The sequence below is a fragment of the Acomys minous genome (assembly GCF_964271855.1).
Source record: "Acomys minous genome assembly, chromosome: 19".
In the NCBI taxonomy this organism is placed as follows: domain Eukaryota; kingdom Metazoa; phylum Chordata; class Mammalia; order Rodentia; family Muridae; genus Acomys; species Acomys minous.
Genome location: NC_140499.1, coordinates 15,243,196 through 15,269,109, shown reverse-complemented (window position 1 = coordinate 15,269,109; position 25,914 = coordinate 15,243,196). Strand labels below are relative to the sequence as shown.

General features: G+C 38.2%; 1 protein-coding gene and 1 pseudogene across 5 annotated transcripts in view; one reads left to right on the top strand and one right to left on the bottom strand.

Moving 5' to 3' along the window:
* The window catches only part of ATP11B (ATPase phospholipid transporting 11B (putative)), a 98,275-nt gene that overhangs the window by 58,364 nt on the left and 13,997 nt on the right, over positions 1-25,914 (bottom strand). For 3 of the 4 annotated variants that reach the window (XM_084769738.1, XM_084769739.1, XM_084769737.1), the window contains exons 2-10: positions 22,460-22,576; positions 15,170-15,259; positions 13,081-13,161; positions 8,363-8,470; positions 7,960-8,088; positions 6,841-6,944; positions 6,387-6,434; positions 3,913-3,977; positions 2,076-2,157 (exon numbers count right to left, since the gene is read on the bottom strand). In XM_084769738.1, coding sequence (XP_084625864.1) covers positions 2,076-2,157; positions 3,913-3,977; positions 6,387-6,434; positions 6,841-6,944; positions 7,960-8,088; positions 8,363-8,470; positions 13,081-13,161; positions 15,170-15,259; positions 22,460-22,576 — 824 coding nt within the window. The remainder of the gene's footprint in view (positions 1-2,075; positions 2,158-3,912; positions 3,978-6,386; positions 6,435-6,840; positions 6,945-7,959; positions 8,089-8,362; positions 8,471-13,080; positions 13,162-15,169; positions 15,260-22,459; positions 22,577-25,914) is intronic. The other variant, XM_084769740.1, reaches the window with a different exon arrangement.
* Positions 17,266-19,627, top strand: LOC311589976 (histone acetyltransferase type B catalytic subunit-like; annotated as a pseudogene). Its single transcript has one exon. The product of its transcript is annotated as a histone acetyltransferase type B catalytic subunit-like (transcript).

Genomic DNA, 25,914 nt, shown 5'->3' with positions numbered 1-25,914 from the left:
AGATTCCCTTCTGATCAGCTATTACGCATGCATGGGTGCTGGGCTGTTTTCCAGGTTTTTGCTGTTATAAATAAAGCTGCTCGGGAAAGAAACTGCCAGACTGTCTTCCAAGTGAAAATGTCGTCACTGTACATTCCTACCAAGAACGTATGAGATCTAGTTCCTCTAGCTCTTTCCAGCACTTACTGTTATTACTACTCTGCAGCGGTGAGTTAGCCTCACTGTGTTTGGGATACGATGGCCTCTAACAGGCCACAGCACTGACTGACATCTGTATCTGCTCATTTGCCACCTCTCCCTCTTGTGATGATTGTGATTTGTGTCTTTTGATCACATCTTGCTGAATCTCTGTGCTTCTGTCTGGTTTAGGTTTGTGGTTTGTAAGCATTCCCCTGTCTGTGGCTTGTCTCTCTATCCTTTCAAGAGGGATTGAAAAAACTTTTAATTTACATGAAGTTTAATTTAGTAACTTTTTCATTCAGGAGTTAAGCTTTTTTGTTTGTCTAACAATTACTTGCTAAAGTCCAGATCCTGAAGATTTTTATACAACTTCTTCTAAAAGTTTTTACAATTCTGTTTCATATTTATTCAATCATTATTTTTGGATGCAGGAAACTGAGCCTGTGACTGGTGTATGCCCTCTCACTAGCAAAAGCTCTCTGTTCCCTCACATTTATTATAAATTTCACCATGGGTATTATAAATAACAGCTTTTCATGTTCCTCAGGAGAGTGTTGGTCTTTGTTCTAGTAGACAGTTAACTTTAAACACCTAATTTCACTGCCAGTGGTGAAAGTAAAATTCTGTTTAGCTTCCCCAACCCCACCCCAACATTCTGCTGGGTTCTGTTGTTTGTTTTCTGCCAACTTGTATCTACACAGTTTCATCAGCCAGGCAAGAAGTCCGACAGCCCTTATGCATAAGTCTTCAAGTCCATTATTTCCCACGCTACCTAATCTGTTTTCTCCTTTCTAAGTCCTTTTCCAATTTTTTTGTTTTGTTTTGGTTTTCGAGACAGGGTCTCTCTGTGTAGCCTTGGCTGTCCTGGACTTGCTTTGTAGACCAGGCTGGCCTTGAACTCACAGTGATCCACCTGCCTCTGCCTCCTGAGTGCTGGGATTACGGGCGTGTGCCACTACACTCGGCCTCCTCCTCCAGTTTTACATCTTGTCCTCTGACATTTCAACCCAGTAAAGAAATAGAGCTCACACTTTTCCCTTCTTATTTCGCCTACTTCCCTCCTTCCTTTCCTCAACTGTCTTCAGGACTGGACTCATTGCTAATTTCAACCTGCTTTTGGTCACTTTCTATTGCTAATAGCCTAGGGTAGGCTCAAACTCATGACCTTCCTGTCTCTGCCTTTCAAGTACTAGTATTGCTGGACTCCCCTCGCCATGCATGGTCCAATATTATGTGTGTGTGTGTGTGTGTGTGTGTGTGTGTGTGTGTATGCGCGCGCGCACGCGTGCGTGTAGTTCTTGCTCTGCCCCTTATTTTTTGAGACAGCGTTTCACACTAAATGCAGAGTTTAGTATTTCCCCTGGACTGGCTGGCTGGCAAGCCCCTGGGACCTTCCAGAAGGTTACAGGTACATGCCACCACAACCAACTTTTGATAAGGGTGATAGAGATCTGAAGTCAGGTCCTCATGCTGGCACAGCATGTGTTTTACTCAGAGCTATGACCTCATAACCTATACTATATTTAGGCACATTTCAGCACTTACTAATAGTCAAATCACCATGCAAAATGCTAAGTGTATACAAAAACATAAAATACCATCCTTATCAAATAAGAATATCATTTTGTATAGGTAATATGAAATATCTTTTAAAGGATTTGTTTATTTTTATGTGTGTGAGGGTTTTGCCTAATGTCCATGGAGATCCCTTAGCACCAGAGTTACAAATGGTTATGAACCACCATGTGGGTGCTGGGAACCAATCCTGGGTTGTCTGCAAGAGCAACAGTGCTCTTAACCACTGAGTCATCACTCTAGTTCCTGAAATGTCTATTTTTATGTATGTTACACATGTGTAAGATACACACATTATTATGTGAAAATAGTTTTCTTACTTTTCTACTGCAGATCGTTTCTGTGACTTGCTCTTGTAATTTAATGCCATCTTAGTTTCCATTCCGGTGTATACGGCCACACCTAGAAAATAAAACTGCCATTTGAAATGTACTCAGCAGCTGGAAAGCCCTGGTGAAAAGCACTGTCTGAGTGCGTATACAGTCTGACTTTCCCTGAGTCTTTTCACAGCCTTTAAAGGCCTGCTACGCCTACCATTCCTGGTGATCTAGACATTCAACCTGCCTGGAGTCTTGCTTCTCATTTACAACAGATGTTTGGATGAAAGATGTGACAAGTTGAGACAGACAGAAGGAAAGGATGGGAATAACAGACGACCACAGCACATGGCTAACTGTGAGAGCAGGAGCCCTGCTGATGAACTGGAGCCATGAATAGCTAGCGACCCAGCATGCCCGAATCTGGAGTGTGCACGTCATTCCCTCGTGCTGAAGAACACTCCTAACATCTTCCAGAGTGAAGTAAGCAAGCACAGAGTAGACGCTGTGACACCCTGAGACCAGAGAGAATGGCTACAATAGTGCCACCAAAACTGCAGAATGAAACTAATTAGGCAGGACCAAACTTTAAATGTTCATTCACATTCCAAAACAGTAAGATTAAAGAAACAATATAGAACCAATTGTGCCCTTTTAGTAAGCATGTGACTTGGAATTTTTAAAGTAAGAATTATTCTTTAAACTCAGGAGTCATAATTAAAATGGAAAATAACACTGAAATCATGCAATTTGAAAAAAAAAAGCACTCAGAATGAAATAGAGAAGCGATTACTGAGGCAAACAACAGAAGACCCAACCAAAAGCATCCAAGGACACATTTGCTTCTAAAACTATGCATGGTTAGGACTCCTACTTTAAACAAAGTAACAGAGCAAAAAGCATCACTCCCAGAAAGTCATATAAGATTCAGTGTTCCAAGAGAAAACCTAAAAATTGTGGAGGTTTAACCTGGTTTCTGATATCAGAACACTGTTATAATTTTTTTTAAATGGTGGCAAAATACATGCAGCATACAAATTACTACCTAACCATTTAAATGTGTAGTTCAAAGTGGTAATAACACATTCACAATTTTGTGGAGTTGTCTTTTTTAACTAGAGAATACTTCTAATCACTTTTTTAAAAAATGCTGAACCCACTAAATATCAATCCCTCTTTCTTTCTCTTCTCTAGCCTCTGGAATTCCTTTATGCCTGTATTACTCTGGGTATACCGTGTGAGGTATATGAAAGGAGCATAAACTCTGGGGCCCATTATGCTAGGCTGCTACAGGGCAGGGGCACGATTGCTCTTCCTTCTGAGAAAGAAAGTCTATGTCCCAAAGAGTGCTGTGTCCACAGTCAGAGCTCCTAAGAACTTGCTGGATACATGACTCTGTCTGCAGTTATTAACCCAACTGAAGAAGAACGCTAAGAGAACTGAAGACATGTGGCCCACCATTCATACTAAAGAGCACTGACTGCACCGTGCTGCACTCAGCTCGTTACCCACACACAGGAAGAGGAAGTCCCCAGTACTACTCTAAAGGAGAGATTAACCACAACAACGACAAAATACTATACTAAAACAAACTTTAAAAGGAAGTTACCATAGATTACATTTAATAAAGTAATATGCAACCAAAGGGCATAAAATGCTGTGCTCTTGAGGCTACTTTACAGAGGTTGGGGATGCCATCTAGAGCGAGACAGAGTGTATGCCTGGTGTGTGCAGGACCTTGAGTTCAGTACCCGGCACCTCCACAGTAAAAGCAAAGCTTCACATAAAGCACCGGTACAAAACACACAAACAGTTTTAAAAAACTTAAGTATGTACAAACCAAAAATTTCTTTTGTATTTTTTAATCTGGCTCCACGAAGCAAGAGACTCTCTGGTCCCAGAGGTCTAAAGAAAAAAAAAAGAAATCCAAAAGGCACTGAATACATTAAAATTTCAACTCAATTAAAAGGCATCTTCATTCAGAGGTAGTTAACCTATAGTTACAACATTGTTTTCATATCAAAATCAAAATCCCAGCTACTATAATACTTCCTGGACTATTCTTAGTTACCATAACAACCAATGTCTGCTTTAGCACTTCAGTCACTTTAAGATTAAGGGCAGGGCTAAGGAGATCACTCAGCAGTTAGAACTGGCTGCTTTTTACAAAGGACCTCAGTTTGGTTCCCAACACTGATGGGCCAGCTCACAACCATTTCCACTGCTGTTCCAAGGGTCCGCTGACCTCTGCAGGCACTAGGCATGTAACTGGGGTACAGATAAATGCTGGCAAACTACCATCCACATAAAAATGTTCAAATTAAGGCAAGTGGCTTAAAAAGAAAATTATACATTTTAATTAACTCACAAAGCCATTAATTTCAAAAATTTTAAACGCAAAGTAATATTAAAAATTAAGCAGTGATTTAAGAAAACTTAGCAGAAGATAAAATTTAAATTTTGTTAGCAAAATTAGTTTTAGAAAGAAAAATCCAGGATAGAAATGCAGTACAAACATAAAATTTTTATGAGAGCTGCATAATATAAATGCATGAATTCTGCATAATTAAAATTCTGTTATACTATAAAATATAATATACAAACTATGTTAATGTTTTACAGGCAAGATCACAAAACACAAGCTACTTGCACTGCACACTTTTCAGTACACAGGCCTACTTGCTATTTGAATTTTTCTCCACTAAGGATAAAATGAAAAGGAATAACTACTAAGGAAATTCTATTTTCTTAATAATAGTAAGATGGTTAAGAGTCTGTAATGGATAAAGTAAAAGGTCTTTATTTTGTTGAAAGTTTTTAAACTTTTCTGAAACATACAAATAATATGTTTATTCAAATCAAACAAAGCTTGAATCATCGATAAAAACATCAGCAAACACCAACACTGTGGGAAAAAAACAAACAAAAACAAAAAACTGCACTGAACCAGGAAGGTCAGGCATTGGGGACATGTTTACCAGTAAGGTTTTATTGAGGAGTCTGTTGGTGAGTACACACACCTGGTCTGTCAGAACCAGTATGGTGCTAACTTCTCAGCAGCTACAAATACCTGTTCACTGAAATACGCTCACCACTCAAAGAAACCATGTGCCCATCACACATGCACCCCCTGTTGTGTTCTACTGCCTAGCATGCTGTTGGTTTTAACAATGAAAAGGAATGCATACATAACTGGGATACCGTAACAGCTTCCAAATAAAAGACAATTCAATAGTTAACTGCAGGGGTTTCAGTGAAGAACACAGTTCACTCTTTCAGACACTCAGGAGTGAGTAGCCCACACTGCAATGCTCCTTTACAGACACAATACCTTAGAGCACAATTCAGGTGATGCATCACAAAATTTTCACTATTTTAATGCATAAATAAAAATAAAACTTAGTCATACTTATTCATCAGGGATCTCATCCATATGTTATTAAAGTTTATTGAATGTGCTTCTATGTTGTTTATTAAAGCATGAATCAGTGCTGACATGACACTTTGATGGCTTATCTCTTGATCTAATTTTAAAATGCTCAACTCTTTCTGTTATTGACTTATTTCATGCAGCCAATATACGGTGACTATGTCCCTAGAAACGCTGGGAAAAATCAGATTAAAATAATAATTTAACAGCTGATTCTAAGACTGACTTTAAGTTAAACCTTTAGGTTGTAAGTAAAAATGTAACCTCATTCTATTATCAAATATTTAAACTGATTCAAAACCTCTTATTTAGATGCCAAATTATGATGGGAAAACAGACCAAAGCAATCAACCAAGCCATCAACAAACCAAAAAAACAAAAAACAAAAACCAAACCAACCAACCAAACAACAACAAAAAACTGCTCACTAAATGCTTTAGCTTACACTCAGTGACTATGAAACAAAGCCAACCAAACATTATGTTATGTAAAACATGCATTCTTTGTGGTAGAAGGATTGAACCCTGATGAGCCTGGACTTCATATATGGTACCCCTGCTATATCATGGAACTGAACTCAACTCACTCCACTGAGTATTATGACTAATATGTTTAAGGATCTAAATTAAAGCAACAGTGTTTCATTTCAAAGTTGCTATCAAGGGCTATCAAAAACGCAAATATATAAGGCTACATAATTACTTTTATGTCATTTCATGGAGTGTTTCATCTTCACTTGTTGCTTCTAAAAACTACTAGCTGATGACATGTTTTTAACTTATGCTTCACTGCGATAAGCTGTTTATTTACTTAATTCCCTTTTAACTTTTAGTCTCTCTACCAGTTTCTAATAACAATAAGTAGACAGTATGATTTATTCTTACCTTACAATTTCTTCCATTTGTTGAGTTATTATCATTCGTCCCATAAATCTGTAGAAGAACGTATCATATTATAAAAGTAGGGTAACTTATAAAATCAACAGGTAGAATGCACTTACTACTATAAGAAAATGAAATAAAATTTAAAAATAAGTTTGATAAATATTTTTTCAATATTTATTTATTATTATGTATACAGCGCTCAGCCTGTACACCTGCAGGACAGAAGAGGGTATCAGATCACATTATAGATGGTTGTGAGCTACCATGTGGTTGCTGGGAATTGAACTCAGTGCTCTTAGCCTCTGAGCCATCTCTCCAGCCCTTGTTAAATATTTTTTAATAAAATAAATTTTGTACACTTTTTAAAATTAAAATTTTAATAACATTCTATTGGAATTTTACTTATAATATAAACTGTTAAATGAAGATGAGCTCACCAAATAACACAGCATACCTGTATAAGTCCGCTTCTGGCTGCTGGCATTCTATCACAGCTATGAGACTATCCAAGTTGGCAACTGTTTGTAATACTGCTGTTTCTGGAACTGACACATGTGTCTGAAAAAAATTAAAAAGGGACAGATGTTTACCTAAGTATGACCTCAGGTACCAACTACTTCAAGTGTCTTCTAGATGTGATTATGGTATACTAGATTGCAGATTACTCGCTAAGACGACAGACAAGAAGCAACTAGAAATAAGCAGGGAAGGAACAGATTTGCTGCAATCACCAGTATATAGAGTCTGTTTGCAATCACAACTGTCTAAAGATGCTAAAGACTGAGAAAATTTATACTTGCTTCTTAACCAAAAATGTATCAAGGTGAGTATGGTGGCTCACATCTATTTGGGAAGCAGGGGGTAGGATTGCCAGAAGTTAGAGGCCAGCCTGGGTTAAAAAAAAAAAAAAAAAAAAAAAAAAGACATCAAAAGTATTAAAAGATTTTATTTTTCCTAAAACATTTTTTATTTCTACTTTCAATATGAATAAAGCCAGGGTGAGACTGGCCTTAAACACAGAATAACATTTTTTTAGTTTGCAACTTTTTAAATTTTAAAACTTACTTGCATACATGTGTATGCATGTCTGTGTGTCTATGCAGATGAATGTGCAGAAGTCAGATTTGCACTGTGTTTGGAGCCCAGAGGTTACCTTGGGGAGTCTTCAATTACTCCCCACCTTACTTAGCGAGACGGGGGCTTCTCACTGCACATAAAGCTTACCATTTTGGTCAGACTGACTGTCCATCAAGCTCCACAGATCCCCTATCTAAGCCTCACTGGTGCTGGGATGAAAACATGGCTGCTATGCCTGTCTTTCTGTTAAGCAGGTGCTAGGGATTCAAATGCCAATGCTTGTATTAGATAGCAAGTACTCTACCACCACAGCCGTTGTCCCAATCCATCAACTTTTGTAATTTGTTTAAAAATGTTTAATAACAATAACACCAACAAAAAGAAACCTAACTTTCCTGTATCAGTCAATCCTAATCACTTCATCAAAAGGTAAGCACTATAAACATGAGGCGCTCACGTCACCCAGAGCAGTGCTGAAACATGTCCATGAACAAACCTTCAGGTTGGTCTCTCCATCCAAACTAGCAGTTGTAACATGACATGAACCGTCAAGCCGATCTGAGGATAGGAGCACCAAATCTGCAGGAAAAATTTCATCTTTGGCTATACGAACAATATCACCAACCTACAAGATGTCAGGAGATATGTTATTATAAACATTTTAAAAGGCAAAGATTTGTCTTCATTCTGTTCTACATAGGTGGCTTATCACAGTATTTTACTGTGTGTGCATTTTTTGAAATCTAGATGAACTCAGGGTCGAACATGTGAAGCAAATAATCTGCCACTGAGAAACACACACGCGTAGAATTTTATAATAAATATAAAAATATACATAGAAAATCAAGATTAAAACTATGACACAAAAATACAATTTTATATCATTTCCATATACATACCCGAATGTTTTTTGATCTAGTTTTTACAAGGCCACCACTTCTAACAACATAAACAGGAGCTCCATTTACTTCATTATCTGAGTTATGGCGTAACCAGTCTTCATATCCCTAAAAATAAAGAGGAAAAATTGTCCTATCTGTATACTTTTAAAAATACATAATCAAATCAGAGAACATGAAAAGACACACACACACACACACACACACACACACACACACACACACACACAGTTTCCAGGGAACACTCACCAGAATTCTCCTAGACTACTCTGATGCCTACAAAAGGAATGACATTTCTGACATTCATTCTTACCAGAAACATTATCTGTATCCATTACACTATGTTCCTGATGTTCTGAGATTCTGACCTTTCCTTGTTTGCTGGTGAAGGTTTCTTCTGTTACCTCTATGAGTCCCTTCTGTATACTTCACTCTTAGTAGTAAACTTATTCTATTCAGCCTGGCGCAGTAGTACAGCACTTAGGGAGGCAGAAGCATGCAGATCTCTATAAGTTCAAGGCCAGCCTGGTCTACAAAGTGAGTCCAGGACAGCCAAGGCTACACAGAGAAACCCTGTCTCCAAAAACAAAACAAAACAAAACAAACAAATCTATTCTTTTATATGTATGTAAATAATATAAAATATGCTGGTAATTCTGAAATATTTTTTTCTCCAACTCGTATCTCTTCTAGATTCCAAAAGTGAATATGTAGCTGCATTATTAGTATCTCTATCTAAGGTTGCATGAATATCTTTTTAAAATACTCTGATCCTGGTCATTTCACTTTCACCCCTAGAAACCTTCCTCTCCACAAGCCAACTCCCCTGCAATGTCTTTTTGTGTGTGAACAAACTGAGTTAAGTTTTGGCTGTTGGCATGTGTATGTGTGTGGGGGGTAAACATTTGTCCTTATACCCACAGATAAATGTTGCCTTCACCCCTCATTAAGAGAACTTCTCTTTACAACAGAGACTACTACGAAAAAGCCAAACCAGTCAAAATGCAGAGCTGTGGAACTCAGTCCCAATGGAACTACAAACTACCAACAAACCTAAGGCTCAGGCATGGTGCGGAAGCAGGGGGAAAGAGATTGTAAGAGAAGTTTGCTTGCAGCAAATTTGCTTGAGACTGTGTCTGCTAAGAAACTACAGAAGCTACACCCATGAAGTCTCACCAAAACGACTGTCCAAGGATGAGCTGAACAAAAAGGACACCAACGAACATGCCAAACTTTATTGGGAAAAGCGCATGAGACCTCAACCTTACAGAAAGAAACAGGCAACTGTTTAAAGCTTAGAGCAGAAGTGGCCCTCCCCAGGGAAGAGCATACCAATTAATTGCCCAGTGCCAAACAGTCAGCCCTGAGAACATACATACAAGTAACACATGGACGCAACAGGTTGTCTTTATTGACATGTATGTATACACAAATATACGTATATATTCAATAACAATTGATGAAAAAGAGGCCATAACTTTGAAAAGATGAAAGAGAGGAAAGGGAGAAATGTTGTGAATAAAATAGAATCTCAAAAAGAAAAAAAAATTGGAAAATAAGAGGGCAAGGGAGAGGGAGGGAGAGGGGAGGAAAGGGGAAGAAGGGAGGGAGGGGGAGAGAAGGGGGGAGAGGCAGATAGACAGACAGACACAGAGACAGAGACAGGCAGACAGACAGACACTGACACACTGACTCTTCCTCCCAGTCCTCTTTTAACTCATAGTTCCTTAATGAGGGGTGTGGCTTATAAATATCTTGAGCATATCCAAAGCTAATTTTAGGATGCTGTTGCTAAAGTCCATATTGACAAATGTCATAGCTAACCATGCCAAAAGTCCAGAGTGGCAATTATGGCATCTACATTCTCCTAAAACTATTTGATCATTAAATGACTTTTATGTACAAATTGATGTTTTACTCATACAACATAAATTTCCAAAGCATTGTTTCAGGCAACAAACAGAAAAAAAACCCAAACTTTAAAAGTGAGGTTGATTTTTTCTTTCTTTCTTAAAATACAGACCACATAATTAATTATAATTTAAAATATAAACCTTTTTTAGCTCTGGCGTGATATGACAAGCAGAAAATTCCACATCTGACTTCACATATGAAACACCATTTTATACATAAAAATACTTTAAAATATTGCATAAAATTATTCTCAGGCTAAGTGCATAAGGTGTAATAGGGGAATTCCCCCCAAATGTCACAGGCTATTGCAAAGGCTGTTGGCTGCTCTCTACAAACTAATGGTAAGGCCCTATTGCTGAAGACAACATTTATGACATGAACACAGAGAAGACAAGTTGGAGCCTATCTAGAAACCTCACTCCTGACGACTGCTGTTGATGGTACTTGAAGGTATGGCACTTGCATACTACCTACCTAAGAGGAAAGGTCATCACCAGTATTGCCCGACTACAACCCTAAGACATACAATGGAGAACTGCATAGGATATACTGGTGTGACAATGGCATAAATGTTATAGGAGTAACCAAAAACTCTGTGATTTAAGGCACACTCCATGAAATGTAACCTATACCCCACACTGCTGAAGTAATAGGTCATGAGCCTCGAGGAAAACCTGCTACCATTATTCTGCTAAATGACCATAACAATAAAATGACTCCTAATGACATACTGCTATACCCATAGATCAGTGACTTGCTCAGCTCTCATCAGAGAAGTTTCTTCTTACAGTAAATTGAAACTAACACAGATGCCCACAACTGGACAAAGTGCAGAGTAAGAGACTACGGAGCATTCAGGCCTTTATAGGATGTCTTCATCAGAGCCCGCCCACCAATGCTCAGCAGCTATGTAGACGAGGAGGCAGAAGGCTGTAAGAGCTAGAGGTGCATGATCAGAGTGAGAGCTGTTCTTTGAAGGTCTACTTTTTTTGGTTTTGTTTATCAAGACAGGGTTTCTCTGTGTAGCCTTGGATTTCCTGGACTCATTTTCTAGACCAGGTTGGTCTTGAACTCACAGCAATCTGCTTGTCTCTGCCTCCCAAGTACTGGGATTACAGGCGTGTGCTATCACATCTGGCTTGAAGGTCTGTTTTTTGTTTTGTTTTGTTTTGTTGCTTTTTGTTTGTTTGGTTTTTGGTTTTTGAGAAAACATTTTGGGAAAGCACTGTAGGATATATAAACTATACTGGCCCAATTTAAGCTGTCAATTTTAGAAAAAGCTAAGCATTAAAATACCATTTATTAAGCAATGAAAAAGTTTACTTCCTTTTATAGTCAGAAAACACTAACAGCAAAGCATTAAGAGTAAATGCATTATTCTTTTAATGTGAGTTCATAAATTCTAATTCATTTTGCATACCATTGCGAGTCAGTAGCCTGCTCAAAATTATTTTATTGACTCTCAATGCTTACAGCAAAACATCTTTCAGTTACCTTAATTAGCATCATTATTTCAAATATCATCTTAGCACTTTTCTAAACAGGCTCACACATTCTCATGATTATACTTCCTCAAAACATGTCTTGCCATGTCTTGCAGATGGGTCCTTAACCAAATTGTTTCCATCTTACCTTCTTTATCAATTTTTTATTCATGTTCTAAAACTCATCTTAATATTTCTTACAAAATCTTCCTCAATCATCTCTCTGATTTACCAGAGTTCTGTATATCACAATACATGACTAGAGAAGACATGATATACACTGTATATAGGAAAAGATGAAATTCAACAAATGATACGTGAGCACTTCCCTACTGTGCTGCAACAATAAGCGTGGAGACCTGCTGGGCGGGGGCAAAGTCCGCCCTCCTCCAGGTAGCTGCTCTAATGCACTCGGCAAAGGGGACGGTGCCTCCCTTCTTATCCCAGCAGACCCCTAAGCCCATCTGGTGAGAGGTGTCACAGCCCTGGTCCTGCTCTGATGAAAACTTCAACGCCACCTCTGGATTAGCAAGGGCTGTTTCCCCTTCTGGAGATAAGGCTCTCAAGATATTTACTGTAAACAGAAGCATATCCTGGGATCGCCCCTTCTTACAACCCTCAGGTCCCCTTTTTACACAACTCTCAGGGCATATAAACCCTCCACTCTATAGAACTATACCCCCTTTTTAAAAGATTTATTTATTATTATGGAGTGTTCTCCCTGCATGTACACCCACAGGCCAGACAGATCTCATTATAGATGGTTGTGAGCCACCATGTGGTTGTTGGGAATTGAACTCAGGACCTTTGGAAGAGCAGCTGAGTCCCAACTATACTTCTTTTTTTTTTTTGTCGTTGTTGTCTTTGTTTTTTGTTGTTGTTTGTTTTGTTTTTTTGAGACAGGGTTTCTCTGTGTAGCCTTGGCTGTCCTGGACTCGCTTTGTAGACCAGGTTGGCCTTGAACTCAGTGATCCGCCTGCCTCTGCCTCCCCAGTGCTGGGATTAAAGGCGTGGGTCACTCTGTCCAATTTATATTCTTTTTTAAACATCACTAAAATTACAAAATGATCATACTAATTTGTTTCATAAATTAGCCTGTATGTATATTTGTTATTAGATTGGTTGCTGTGTCAAGGAAGTAATATGTTTTAATGACTACAATCATTCATGAGTCACAAGGTATCTGAAATATAATCTGTTGTGTATCAAGTAAATCTGCTACTTTATTACATAAACTTTTCACAATGTTAATCTGGAGTAGAAATCTTTACAAAGTTCTGAGTGAGTTTTGGAAGAACTAAGGCAGGAAGTACTACATACCTGTTTTATGGCAGTTACTGTTATCACAAAGAATAACGGAAGTCCACTGGTAATTGGACTGGTAGGTGTATCAATCATAAGCTAGAATTAAAGAAAGAATGCAGAGTATTAGATGTTTATATCATATAGGCTATATTATTAATATCTAAAATCTCATGCTATTGTACAATGTATTTCACATTTCCTGACAACCTGATAGTTGTACATGCTCAATTGTACTGATAACTGAACTCAGTTACTCTGCTTCTACTTTTTTTTTAACTGCTGTTGGTTTTTTAGACAAGATTTTGCTGCATATGCCCTCCCAAAACTGGACTACTCTTTCCCCCCTTGCTGCTGCTCAAGTGCTGGAACTCCAGGCACCTACCACCACACACCAGGTGAAGCTACTTTGCTCTAAGAGTTCTTAAGTTCTTCAATATTACCTACAAAAAGAGCCATAAAGGGCCTTATCTCGTTTTGCATTTCTTTGTACATGCTACAAAATGCTGAAAAGTCTGTCAACAATTTTAACCCACGATTCAGGATAAACTCAACCCTGAAGAAAAAAACTAGGAATGGAATATGGAAAGTGGTTTTTCCTACAAGTGATTTTATTACACCCAAAAGAACCAGAGGAAGACAGCTAGGAAATGGTGCTTTAATTACGATGTGTGTTATATAACTGAACTTTCTGTAAGCTTCTGAACAAGCACTTGAAGTAATTACATAGATTAGGAAGAACAAAAATCTTATGCTTTATTGATTTCTCTTGACTCTGGGCTAATTAAACTTGCTCTACTGTATATACATGCGGATCTTAGCAATCTGACAACTACATGCATACCATGTGAATATAGTTAGCATAATTTCACTTTTCAAGAAAACCACTAGATGTTCTATTGACATAAAGTTAGAAGTTCCTTCTCCACTCATGAAGAAAAACATTTATAAACTAAATATTTCCTAAAGCTTTACAATGATTATTTTAGTAATTTTACTTTTCTTTTGCAATCCTAGATTCTACTGACAGACCAATTTAGAGTTTAAACAAATTTTTATTTTAACACTGAAGAAAAATTTAGTGTTACTTCAGCTTTTAGTGTTACTTTCAGTGTTATTAAGGTTTTATCAGAAAATAATAACCATATTAGTGTTATTTTCAGTATTATTAAGGTTTTATCAGAAAATAATAAATCACTATATTTACAAATTGATTTATACTTGAGTCTCAATTTAGATTTTATATGTATGTATGTATGTATATGCATATATATACAAAAACATTTTTATTAAGAAGCTACAGAACAATTTAGGATGAACTTGGATTTAAGCCCAGACAAGTACTCTTGCAAATATTTAAAAATCAGAATAATTAATTAAATGTGATAAACACTTGTAATTCCAGAAGGGCAAATGCAGACAGAAAGGGAGTTAATAGCCAGTCTAGGCTATAAGGTATATACATAGCAACACACACACACACACACACACACACACACACACACACACACAAGAAGAGGAGGAAGAGAAAAAGAAAGTAAGAAAGGGAGGGAAATGTTAAAAATTATAAATTTAAATAAAATGTATTGGGATGGGGTTTTTTGCTATGTTGTGCAGTTGGCATCAAACTCCTGGGTATGAGAAATCCTCATCTGCCTCACTCTTGTGTATCTGTGATTATAGACTCATGACACATGTGGATAAAACAAAATTTAAATAAACACACACATACACAGAAAACTTTGTACAAAGATGATTCTATAGGCAGACATGTGCCAGTGATACACTACATAACAATAGATAAAACATTTATACTCTGAGGCAAGCATCTGAAAAATTACAAGGAATATTCTTGGCTTAATTTGTAGGTATTAGTACTATGGCACACTAATAAAGAAACAAAAATACAATTGATCTGAAAACTTATAGCCCATGTTTTAGAAATCTAGATTTGATTTAGGTAATTTATTCATGAATACAATGGGGAAGCTACCAGAGGAAAAAAATCCCATAGTCAAATAACTAAGAATATAATATGATTTTTCCCTACTGTAAAATATGTTTAAGCAGCAAGTTCATAAATAATCCATTAAGTAATAAAACTTACCTGAACCAAAAATATAATAAGAAAATAAAAATTTGCCACTCTTCTGAATTGTTCAAATAAATTTTTTGGAACAAAATTCCATACAGTATACTAGGAAAAAAAAAAGAAAAGGGAAATCAATAAAAGAATATTTTAAAAATATGTATACTACAGAAATACAATTATAAAGTAAAATCAGATTTACTAATCTCTTAGACTAGTTAATATAACTTCCTGCTACAGAAACTACCTGGTTTCTAGAATTTAAGACTTTTATGCTACTTTCTTTTTTTTCTCCTTTCTACTTATTAGCAATTTTAGTATACTTTTAAACATGAGATATAAAACTTATTAATTTTGCCATCTAATTGTTGATTTTATTTATTTAGTTCAGTATCAGAACTAAATGGTCTAATCAGTTATTCTCTGTTTACATGAAATATAGAAAGATTACTTAGAATATTAAAGAAATTATAAGACAAACAATCAATGGGATAACCAGCAAAACAATTATGAAGGATATAAAATTGCTACAATTTCCTAAAGGCAAAATAGCTGAGTACAATAGGCAAAAGCATAGATGGGTGGGAGTTAAAATCCTGGGGTTCAAAGTTGCAATATTCATTAACTAATCCCTCTGGGCTCTATTTTATTCCTCTAAGAAATGATGACAATAAGCGAATATCCAGAGTACTCAAAGAGAGTAAATGGATTAATTGATGGGTAAAGGCTTAGGGTAGAATGTGGCTTATATTAATTGCTCTGTTTGCTCATTGTTACTAATCAATTCGTGAGCTTATCAGGTGTGTGACAAGGGTAGAACAATATGCTAGCCGCTACTGTTAAACCATCACTCACAACAGGTCTGTATGTATGAGAATGGGAAAGTTTATAGAACTTTTATTTTAGCCTGTTTATACCCTCCTACTTGACTGCAGCATACCAAGTGTCTACCTTGAGTACTTACACTATTCAGCACAGCTGCAGATCAGAAAGTTCGCAGGCTCAATGACTGAACCAATAAAAATGATTGAAATGGAGCCCTGTTGTCAACCAATGTTCAAAGCCTTAGTAGCTATTGATTAAGATTTTTCTAAGTAGTTTCGTTAATGTTCTCTATGCATACTAATATGCTTCTAATTTCTAAAGTTTTGTATGTCACTTAGCATTGCCCCTATGTGCATGTGTCCTGGCATACAACTTGGGATTGGAAAACCTAAGAGTACATTAAAGTAGAGCTCATGAAGCTGGGTGTGGGCAACACGGAAAAAGTTGGAGCAGGGTGGGAGGAGCAGAAGTGGTGCAGATGCTCTGCTCATGTATGAATTTCTCAAACAAAAAGTGTGCGTCAATGTTTTAGCATATAAGATGGAAACTCTGAGTAGGTACATGTGCATGTGCATGTATGTGCTGAATGCATGTGTTCATGAGGGTGTGTGCATAAGTATGTGGGTACATGTGCACATGTATACACCTATGTGGAGGGAGGCCAGAAGTCAACAAGGGGTGTAGTCCTCAATTGTTCTCATCTTTATGTTTAAGGGGAGACTCTCATAAACCTGTGGCTAACTGACTGTTAACTAACAGGCTAGCTGGACAATGAGTTGCAGGGACCCTCCCATTTCTGTCTCTCCAGCACTGGGATTATACATGTATGCAACTGAGCTCTACTTTATATGGGGGCTACACATCCAAACTCAGGGTCCTCATGCTTTTGGCAAGTCCTTTGCTGACTGATCCATCTCCCCAGCCTCTTCTAGTTGATCTAATTGGAGTAAAAGCAACTGTTCCTACAGAGACCTGTTCCTATAGCCTCAAAGGGCTAGCGGGGCTATGGATCTTAGAGTAGAAGCAAACACCACCACATCACTAACCCAGCACAAACCAGAGCGTCTCCATAGATATTTCTTTATCACCTATCAGACACACGAAACTTCCTAAGAATTAAGTTGGCAATGCCCTATGTCTACAAACATGCAGGTAGGTTATACTAAGAATAGAATTCAATAGAATTAAAATTAAAGAATTATATAAATTGTCAGTAAAGTAAATGGTTTCAAGATATTTGCTTTGAAGAGAATGGAAAGAGTGTGCATACTGCCTCAGTCTTGGGTGCTCGCAACTTGGAAATGGCGGGATTTGGTGCAATGGAAAAATTTCTGGTCTAATACGAGAGTGCGGTGGAGAAGAAACTGGCTGAGTACAGATTTAACACCAACACAGCATTTGAATGGAAATTAGTTCCATTTCCTGAAGATCTTGAGAATGACATTAGAGCTTTCTTTCCTAAATGTACCCGTCAGCCATTTGGGGATGATGAGCCCACTTCTGGCTACAAGGGTGTGAAGCTCCTGCTGTACTATATTGCTGTAACCTGCCAACAGTGTTCCGTGTTGAATATGCATCTAAAGTTGATGAGAACTTTGACTGTGTGGAGGCAGATGACGTTGAAGACAAAAATCAGATAAATCATTTCACCTGGGTTTTGTACAAACATAAGTGATTTTCTTCCTTTGCTAGAAAAGTAATCCGATTTCAAGCCATTGGGAACTCCCCTGAAAACATACTCAGCTCCTAGTCCAACAGGAGGAGAAAACTTTACTTTTTAGACATCCATGGCTGACATGACATGTAGAGGCTTCTGAGAATATCATGACAGGCTTCAGACATGTTTGATGTGGTTTACTAAAACTGCTAGCCTTACTGACATGGATGTTGAAGGCTGGCACTACTGTCTAGTATTTGAGAAGGATAGTAAGGATGGAGCTACGGTCTTAGTGACCACAAGTTACCTGACACTCTATAGTTACTATGTGCACCCAGACAAAACCTGCCAGGTGTAAGTCACATGTGGATACTGAGTCCATTTCAAGGTCAGGGCATGGTGCTCAACTTCTTGAAACAGCTCACAGATACTGCATTGCATCTCCTTCAGTTCCTGATATCACAGCGGAAGATCCACCCAGAAGCTATGTGAAACTGACACTCGGTACTTGTGATGCTCTGTCAAGATTTGCCCTGTCTCCTGGGAAAGGTTAATGCCAGGATTCAGTGACGATATGGCAATACAAGCTTAGCAGAAGATCAAAATAGTAAGCAACATGCTAGGCAGGTTTATAAAATTCTTCAACTGCTGGTAACTGATATGAATGATGCTGAGCAATATAGAAGCTACATTGGATATGAAAAGAAGACTAATTGGCTCTTTTTAAACAAACAAAAAGGGCAGAGAGATCTTGCCAAGATGAGGAAATGCCTGAGACCAGAAGAGCTGACCAATCAGATGAAGCAGATAGAAATAAGTGTGCAACATGAGCAGCTGGAGGAGCGATTTCAGGAGCTGGTGGAGGACTACCGGCATGTCATTCAGCGACTAGCTCAAGAGTGAAGCCCTGGCTCCCCAGGATACCTGCACATTTCTGTGCACTGTGCTATGAAACCACTGACAATCCTAAAGTTATCTCTGTTCTTGTTAGTGGAATATTTCTTTTTGAGAGACTGTGTATGTTAAAATACTGTCTAGAGTTTATGAACATATATGGCATTAATAAAAGATGGCTTGTGAAATTAAAAGAAAAAAAGAAGTGCGCGTACTGCTCTTACAGAGGACTCAAGTTCAATTCTCACAACTGCCTGTAATGTATCTCCAGCTCTAAGAGTATCTGAAGCCTCTGGCCTCCCAAGGAGCCTGCATTCACGTGCCTCTACTCACACAGAGATGCACACAGATAATTAATCATGTGGATGCTGGATACTGAAGCCGGGTCCTCTGCACAATCATGCTCTTAACCTCAGAGCCATCCCTCCAGTCCCATAAAAATCCATTTGAAAAGAAGAGGTTTCCTTTGGCTAGCTCATAAAGTTTATTTAAAAGGGGGAAACTGAGGATAAAAATTTCATATACAAAGCAGCTTACTAGTGACAAAATATTCATGTTTTCTAAAATACAAACACTAGCAGATCAAATAAGTCAAAATTCTGTGCTTATACTACCATAGAGGGGGAAGGGACATTGTGGAAGGATGGCAGGCTTTGTCCCAGGTGAAAGCAATCTTGCCCTGCTTTGCCCCTTGGAAACACCACGGATACCCCACTGAGATGGACATTGTGATAGACCAGGAGGAGCCATCCTGGGAGGAGCCATCCTGGGTCCAGAATTCAGGAAACAGACTAGGGCTACTGTGTTTCTAATCACATCGATGAGAAGAGGGAACCAGAGAGACCTAGAGAGAGACGCAGGCGGAGAGGCAGAGGAGAAGGCTGCAGGTTCCAGGTTCAGAGAACAGGGTGCAGACTGCTTCTACTGGGGAGAGGATAGGGATGTGTCCCGTGGAACTGATACCCGGAAGGTTTATTCTTGTTTCCCTTCAACCCATTTTCCCTCCTGTATAGGATAGCTGGGTTGTATAATGAAGTCTAATTGTTAAAAAAAAAATACAGCCAACAGGACATTCTATTAAATATGAAAATACCTAAAAAATAATTTGTTGAACTTTAAAGTTATCTGAATTATTATAAAATATTGGTTAAGATAATTGAGTTTAGAAGAGAAAATGTACACCCTCCTCAGTTTTTACCTTTTTTTTTTGGGTATTTTGAGACGGGAGTTTTTACTTTTTAAAAAATATATTTTATTAATTTATTCATATTACATCTCAATTGTTATCCCATCCCTTGTATCCTCCCATTCCTCCCTCCCATTCTCCCCTTACTCCCCTCCCCTATGACTGTGACTGAGGGGGACCTCCTCCCCCTGTATAGAGTCATAGGGTATCAAGTCTCTTCTTAGTAGCCTGCTATCTTTCAGTTTTTACTTTTTAAAAGCCCTGGTGGAAGCATACAATCTAGCAAAGGTTCAATGGGAAAAGAGTTCTCTGTGAGCTATGAGACTGCCAGCAATACAGTTACAAGGGTCTGAGAACAACTGAGATACAATGAAATAGGAAAGCCACAGAAGGAAACTTTTACTTAGGCTAAAATGTTTTAAAGAGAGTGCTTAAACACTCACATTTCTGAAACTCAAGTAAAATTACACTTAAACTTCTGCATAAACTTATTTAATCGCAACATTTTACAGGACTCTCAGTTTCCAGCATCAGCTGAAATGTTTTATGTTAACCGGTGAAGTCCTACAGATGAGAATATTAAATATTAGGAGCTTAATAGGACTCAGAGGACGGGATTACCTGATTTGAAAGCCTCCTCTTTGAAGATTAGCTTCCAGCACTGGAAGGTGCTAAGCTAGCTGCCACTAGAGGGAGCGACCAGTCGTCCCACTCAGCCGTGCCGCCTGTGAACCACATCAATAGCTAGCATGGCGAGACATTCCTAAAGGTCCATCTTTATCAGTGCTAATTCTCTATCAGTGGCATTCTTATTGGCAGTGACCAAATCTCTAATTGAACGGAACACCTACTCAAGAGGAGGGAAATCAGGTCTGGTACTGGAACCTAGCCAGCTACCCAGGGCTAGAGAGGGCATGGATCTTAGAGCAGATCCCAATACCACCACTACTAAACCAGCATAAATCCTAAGGGTGTCCTAAATTCTTCTCTTTGTATCCACAAACAAGTGTAGTTCTCATCCATCACAATAGGCAGAGATCACTACAGAAAGCCACAGCTGGTCAAAATACAGAGAACCGCTTGTGGGGTTGCCAGTCCCTGTGGACATATCTACAACACAGTTCTTACACCTCAGACTCAAGAACTATCGAAGAAGAGGTGAGTAGAAAGGCTGTAAGAGCCAAAGAACCAGGAAATCAGCCAGGATTGTGGCAGGGAAGAGTGACCCATGATACCTCAACAGTACTGATGCCTAAAAAAGATCAAAACAAGGAAAAAACCAATAGACACGCTACCATGGAAGGAGGAAATCTCAGTGGGCCTTCTACCTAGACAAAGGCAGGTAACTAAGGAAAGCTACGAGCAGCAGCATTAGTCCTCCCCAGGGGTCAGCCCTGAACTCATAAACATACAAGCAACATTAAATGGACTTGACAAGTTGTACTTATACATGTATATAAAAACAACAAAGAAAAGAGGCTGTAACTTTGAGAGGGAGTGAAGGCTGAGGGTAGGACATGAGAGAAGTTGGTGAAAGGAATGGAATGGGAGAGATGATAAAATTATTTTAAATATAAAAATTAGACTTTAAAACTATTTTAAAAGATCATAATTGGGACAAATAATGTGATGGCAGAAAGAAAAGAGGACATCTTAGGAAAGATGACGTCAGTAAGAGAGGGAAGCATTAGTGTCTCTGGAAGGCAGGGGAAAGAGCATCCAAAGGTGATTCTTGTGGTACTCTGTACGCAAGTGCCAGGGTCTACATAAGAACCTTACCCTCAGTCTCTGATTCACATCCTCAGTAAGTGCACTGCTTAATCAGGGGGCTACTACTCACATATGGCTCTGACACTTAAATTAAAAATAATTTTTAAATGTTCAGTTCTTCAGTAGTACCAGCCGTATTTCCAAGGCCTTAATAGTCTTATGTGCTGCTAGCTATCTTACTGAACATTGCAACTCACTTCTATCATGGAAGCAAAATGAATTAGACAACATTGCTCTATAATCCTCTGCTTTAACAAACAGCACATCTTCAAGAGGCAAAGGGAAAAAAGAAGTAAATATGAATAAAGTAGTACTTTACATTAAAGTATTTATATGAGATGCTAGATAATTGGACCAGGAGACTTTAAACCACATAGAACAAAGTTCAAACTCTAATCAAGCCACTTACAATTTTGAGAAAAATTATTCAATTTCCAAGCACTGAAATTAAAGAACCGTGATAATATATGTATAGCATTTTGTACACAAGACTTACTAGTTACTTCACACAGGCTGCTGCAAAGGTTAAATGACATGAGAAGAAACGGATTTGGCAGATGGTCATCACAGTACAGTCATAGCTGCAGACAACTGTTACCTGGCAGCAACTAACCGCCTCTTTTCTTTCATACATGATGTTGGTGAGATATATCTATCAGCCTTCAGTTTCTCGACTTTTTAAAAGTGTAAGTATACACGTACACACATTCAGTAAGTCACATGTTACAAATCTACCTTTTCTTTGTTTGTTTGAGATGAGATATTGTACCATATACCCCATGGTGGCCTCAATCTTACTATGTAGCTAAAGCTGATCTTGAATCCAAGAGAGCTGGGATCATAGGGCATGCATCACAATGTTCAGTTTATCTAGTACTGAGAACTGTGACAGACAGATAAGCATTCTACCAAATGAGCCTCAAATACATTCCCAGCTCTACATCGCCAGTCTAATAATAAAATTGTTTATTCTTACCTTAGATGAAATGATCCGGTTATCTATAAATTTCTGAGGAGTGTAAAGGCCATTCTGAGGAAATCTGTTGGCTATGTAAATAGTTCTTGTATCACTTTGATGTGGCGGGTCAAAACCCTAAGACCAAACAACAGAAAAAAGAATATTAATCGACAGGCTAGTTGTTATATTTTGCTATTGGCTTTATATATTGATCGATTACACATATTATCAACCTTAAACTACACACAGACTGAATAATCCATTCAATTATTCAGACCATTAAGCCACCAATGCTTTTCTTCACAAGTGAACAGGTGTACTACCTTTAGAAATAAAATAACTAAGTCATACCTTGAATAATAAAAAATAGTTCACACTCTCAAATATGCTACAAGGGAAAAAATCAGATATGAGAGCTTTAGCAGTTTTCTTTACTGCACTCTTTGCTTTCATTCCTGTGAGTGCCTTGCTTTCTCCTGTGATAGAGTCTTAATGAGAGAAATAAGTCTAACTAATGTGAATACCATGCCTGATAGCAAAGTTTTACGCTTATCTGTAACCTCCCCTATTCAAGATCAATGTAGTTTCAAAAGTTTTGTTTGCAAAAGACTAAGATTCATGTCACAGATTTTTACCATCCTTTATTTTTGTAAACAGGTAAGACTTCCTGAACTGTAGATAGAACTGTGTTTTTAATTTTCCTGGAGGAACATGTCCTGTGCCTTCAAACTCAGAAGACCATCTGTGCTGTTTGGCACAAGCTAGAACTATCTGGGAGGAGGGAAACTCAACTAAGAAAAATACCTCCATCAGAGTGACCTATAGGTAAGTCTGAGGGCCATTTTCTTAATAAATGACTGATGCACCAGAGGTGAGAGAGTTAGAGTGCAAGCCACAGGAAGTAAGCCAGGGAGTACTGTTCCTCGATGGTCTCTGACTCAGTTCCTGTCTCCAGTTTCCTGCCATGACTTCCCTTCATGACTGATGGACTATACTGTAAGATGAAATAAACCCTTTCCTCTCCAAGTTGCTTCTGGTCGTGGTGTTAACCACAGCAATAGAAAACAAATTAGGACAACCTCTCTTCAGGTACAGCAGTAACAATAATCTTAGCACAATGTTTAGTTACACTTCCATAGTTGTGATAGAAAGGCTTGACCAAGGAAGGCAACTTATAAAACAAAGTGCTTAATTTAGAGCTTACAGTTCTAGAGGCTTAGAGCCCATGATGGCAGAGCAAAAGCACAGCGGCAGGAAAAGCTGAGAGCTTACATCCTGGTCTACAATTTGGAGGCAGAAAAAGCCAGCCCCAAATCACACACCTCCTCTTCCAAGGCCACACCTCCTAATCTTTCCCAAACAGTTCCACTAATTGGGAAAGAAGACATTAACATTGGCAAGTAACTAGTGCATTGACTCCCTTTAAATTTTGCAATGACGATTTCAAAGTTGGGTGTGAAGAGAGAAAAAAAAATCTACAACAGTGGTCCTCGACATGTAGGTCCCAACCGCTTTGGGGGGGTCAAACACCTATTTCACAGAGGTCACCTAAGATGGCCAGAAAACATTTGATATTTACATTACAATTTATAACAGTAGCAAAATTACAATTACAAAGAAACAACGAAAATCATTTTATGCCTGGGGTCATCACAATATGAGGAGCTTTATTTGTATTAAAGAGCCACAGCATTAGGAAGGTTGAGAACCACTGATCTAGAAGGGCTTGGAGGACAGGAAGAATATGATCAAAATATACTTTAAAATTATTTTAAATAATAAAAGTATAAGAGAGAGAGAGAGAGAGAGAGAGAGAGAGAGAGAGAGAGAGAGATTGATCCATAAAGTAGGATGGTATCTTTCTTATCTAACTCAGAAACGCATTCTTTCATATTTAAAGTTCAACATAAAATGACAAGATTACAGACTTTCCTGCCTCTATCTATACAGTATTCTGCAAGTATGCCAGAAGAGGACACCAGATCTCATTGTGAGCTACCTTGTCGTTGCTGGGAATTGAACTCAGGACCTTTGGAAGAACAGACGGTGCTCTTAATCGCTGAGCCATCTCTCCAGTCCTGTCTCTCACTATCAAACAATCAAGTCACTCCCACTACTGGAACTTTCTGAACATAAAAAGTGTAGTGGAGTGCCAAGGGAAGCAAGACTGGGGGGTGCAGAAATCAGGAAAGAAGTCGTCAGTGGTGTGCTGAGCAGTAAGGCTTGCTACTATCCACCACGCATGAAGACTCTTCAGGGTCAAACCTTAGGACATCAACAGGTAGCATGTGCTTACTGAAAAACTGCGTTTTGTATTGTGCTAAGCACTGTAACAAATTTAAAATTTTAAATTATTTGACCATTCTAAAATAACCAGTCACTTAGAATGCTGTCTGTTAAATCCTATAATTTTACTTGCAACCTTCATTTTATAAATACAATGAGCACGGACTATATGCCAAGAAATATACTTGAAACTGCTGAAATAACAAAATGAGAAGATAGTATCTTTACTTTAAATAAAATTACATTTTAAAAAAGTGAGCCCTTTAGGATAGGAGATGTAGCTCAGCAGTAGACACTTGTGGTAGACACTAGCAAAGCCCTGGATTCACTCTCCAGCATGGAAGGTGAATAGACGGCATTGAAAGCAAAGAAAAAGTTCCTGACTCTCCTCAGAACAAAAAACAAACAAAAACAAAACAAACAAAAAAGCTTGGTGGTGAGGGGGGCAGGGGAGGCTTGAAATCCAAACCAAGGAGCAGCTGAAAGGCATCCAGAGCTTGGCATGATACTCTTCTAGAGCCCCAGCTTTCTGGAGGCCAAGGCTGGAGGGTAAGTTGAAGGCACGTCAGCTTTGGCTACACAAGAAGACTCCATCTCAAAAGCCAAAAGATTGGAAGAATAGGAGAAAAGTGTGCACCACCCACCTTCTGGGCCTAATACTGCAGCTCCCTTCAAAGAACTGTCCCAGGAGAAACATACCAGCAAGAGTCACGAGCCAGCCACGGCACATTACAAGACAACACACGCCATCACTGTGGATAGCAAGGCCATTAAGTGTTCCACATATCAGGCTTTAGAGCAGCTCCGTGACCCTCAAGCAGCCAGGCTCCTGACTATAATACTCTAGATGCTGCCAACAAAACTGGGGTCATCTAAACCAAGCCAAGCTGACTAATTCTAGATAAACAACAAATTTCAAGTGAGAAAATTTCTTACTGAACTAGCATTATGTCATTGGGTGTGGATCTTTTTGTGTAGAATATTATCAAGCATATTCTTTTGAATAAAGGGTTTTAATAGTATAATCGAGCTTCATTTCAGATATAATAAAGGGTTGATTAAAGTAAGCAAGAAATATGTCTTTTGTCATTTTAGATTTCTATTTTAGTATCACAAATATCTCAAAAAACAAAATAAGTTTGGTGCTCCCAAAGATTAAAATGCAAATTAAAACTTGTAAAAAATTT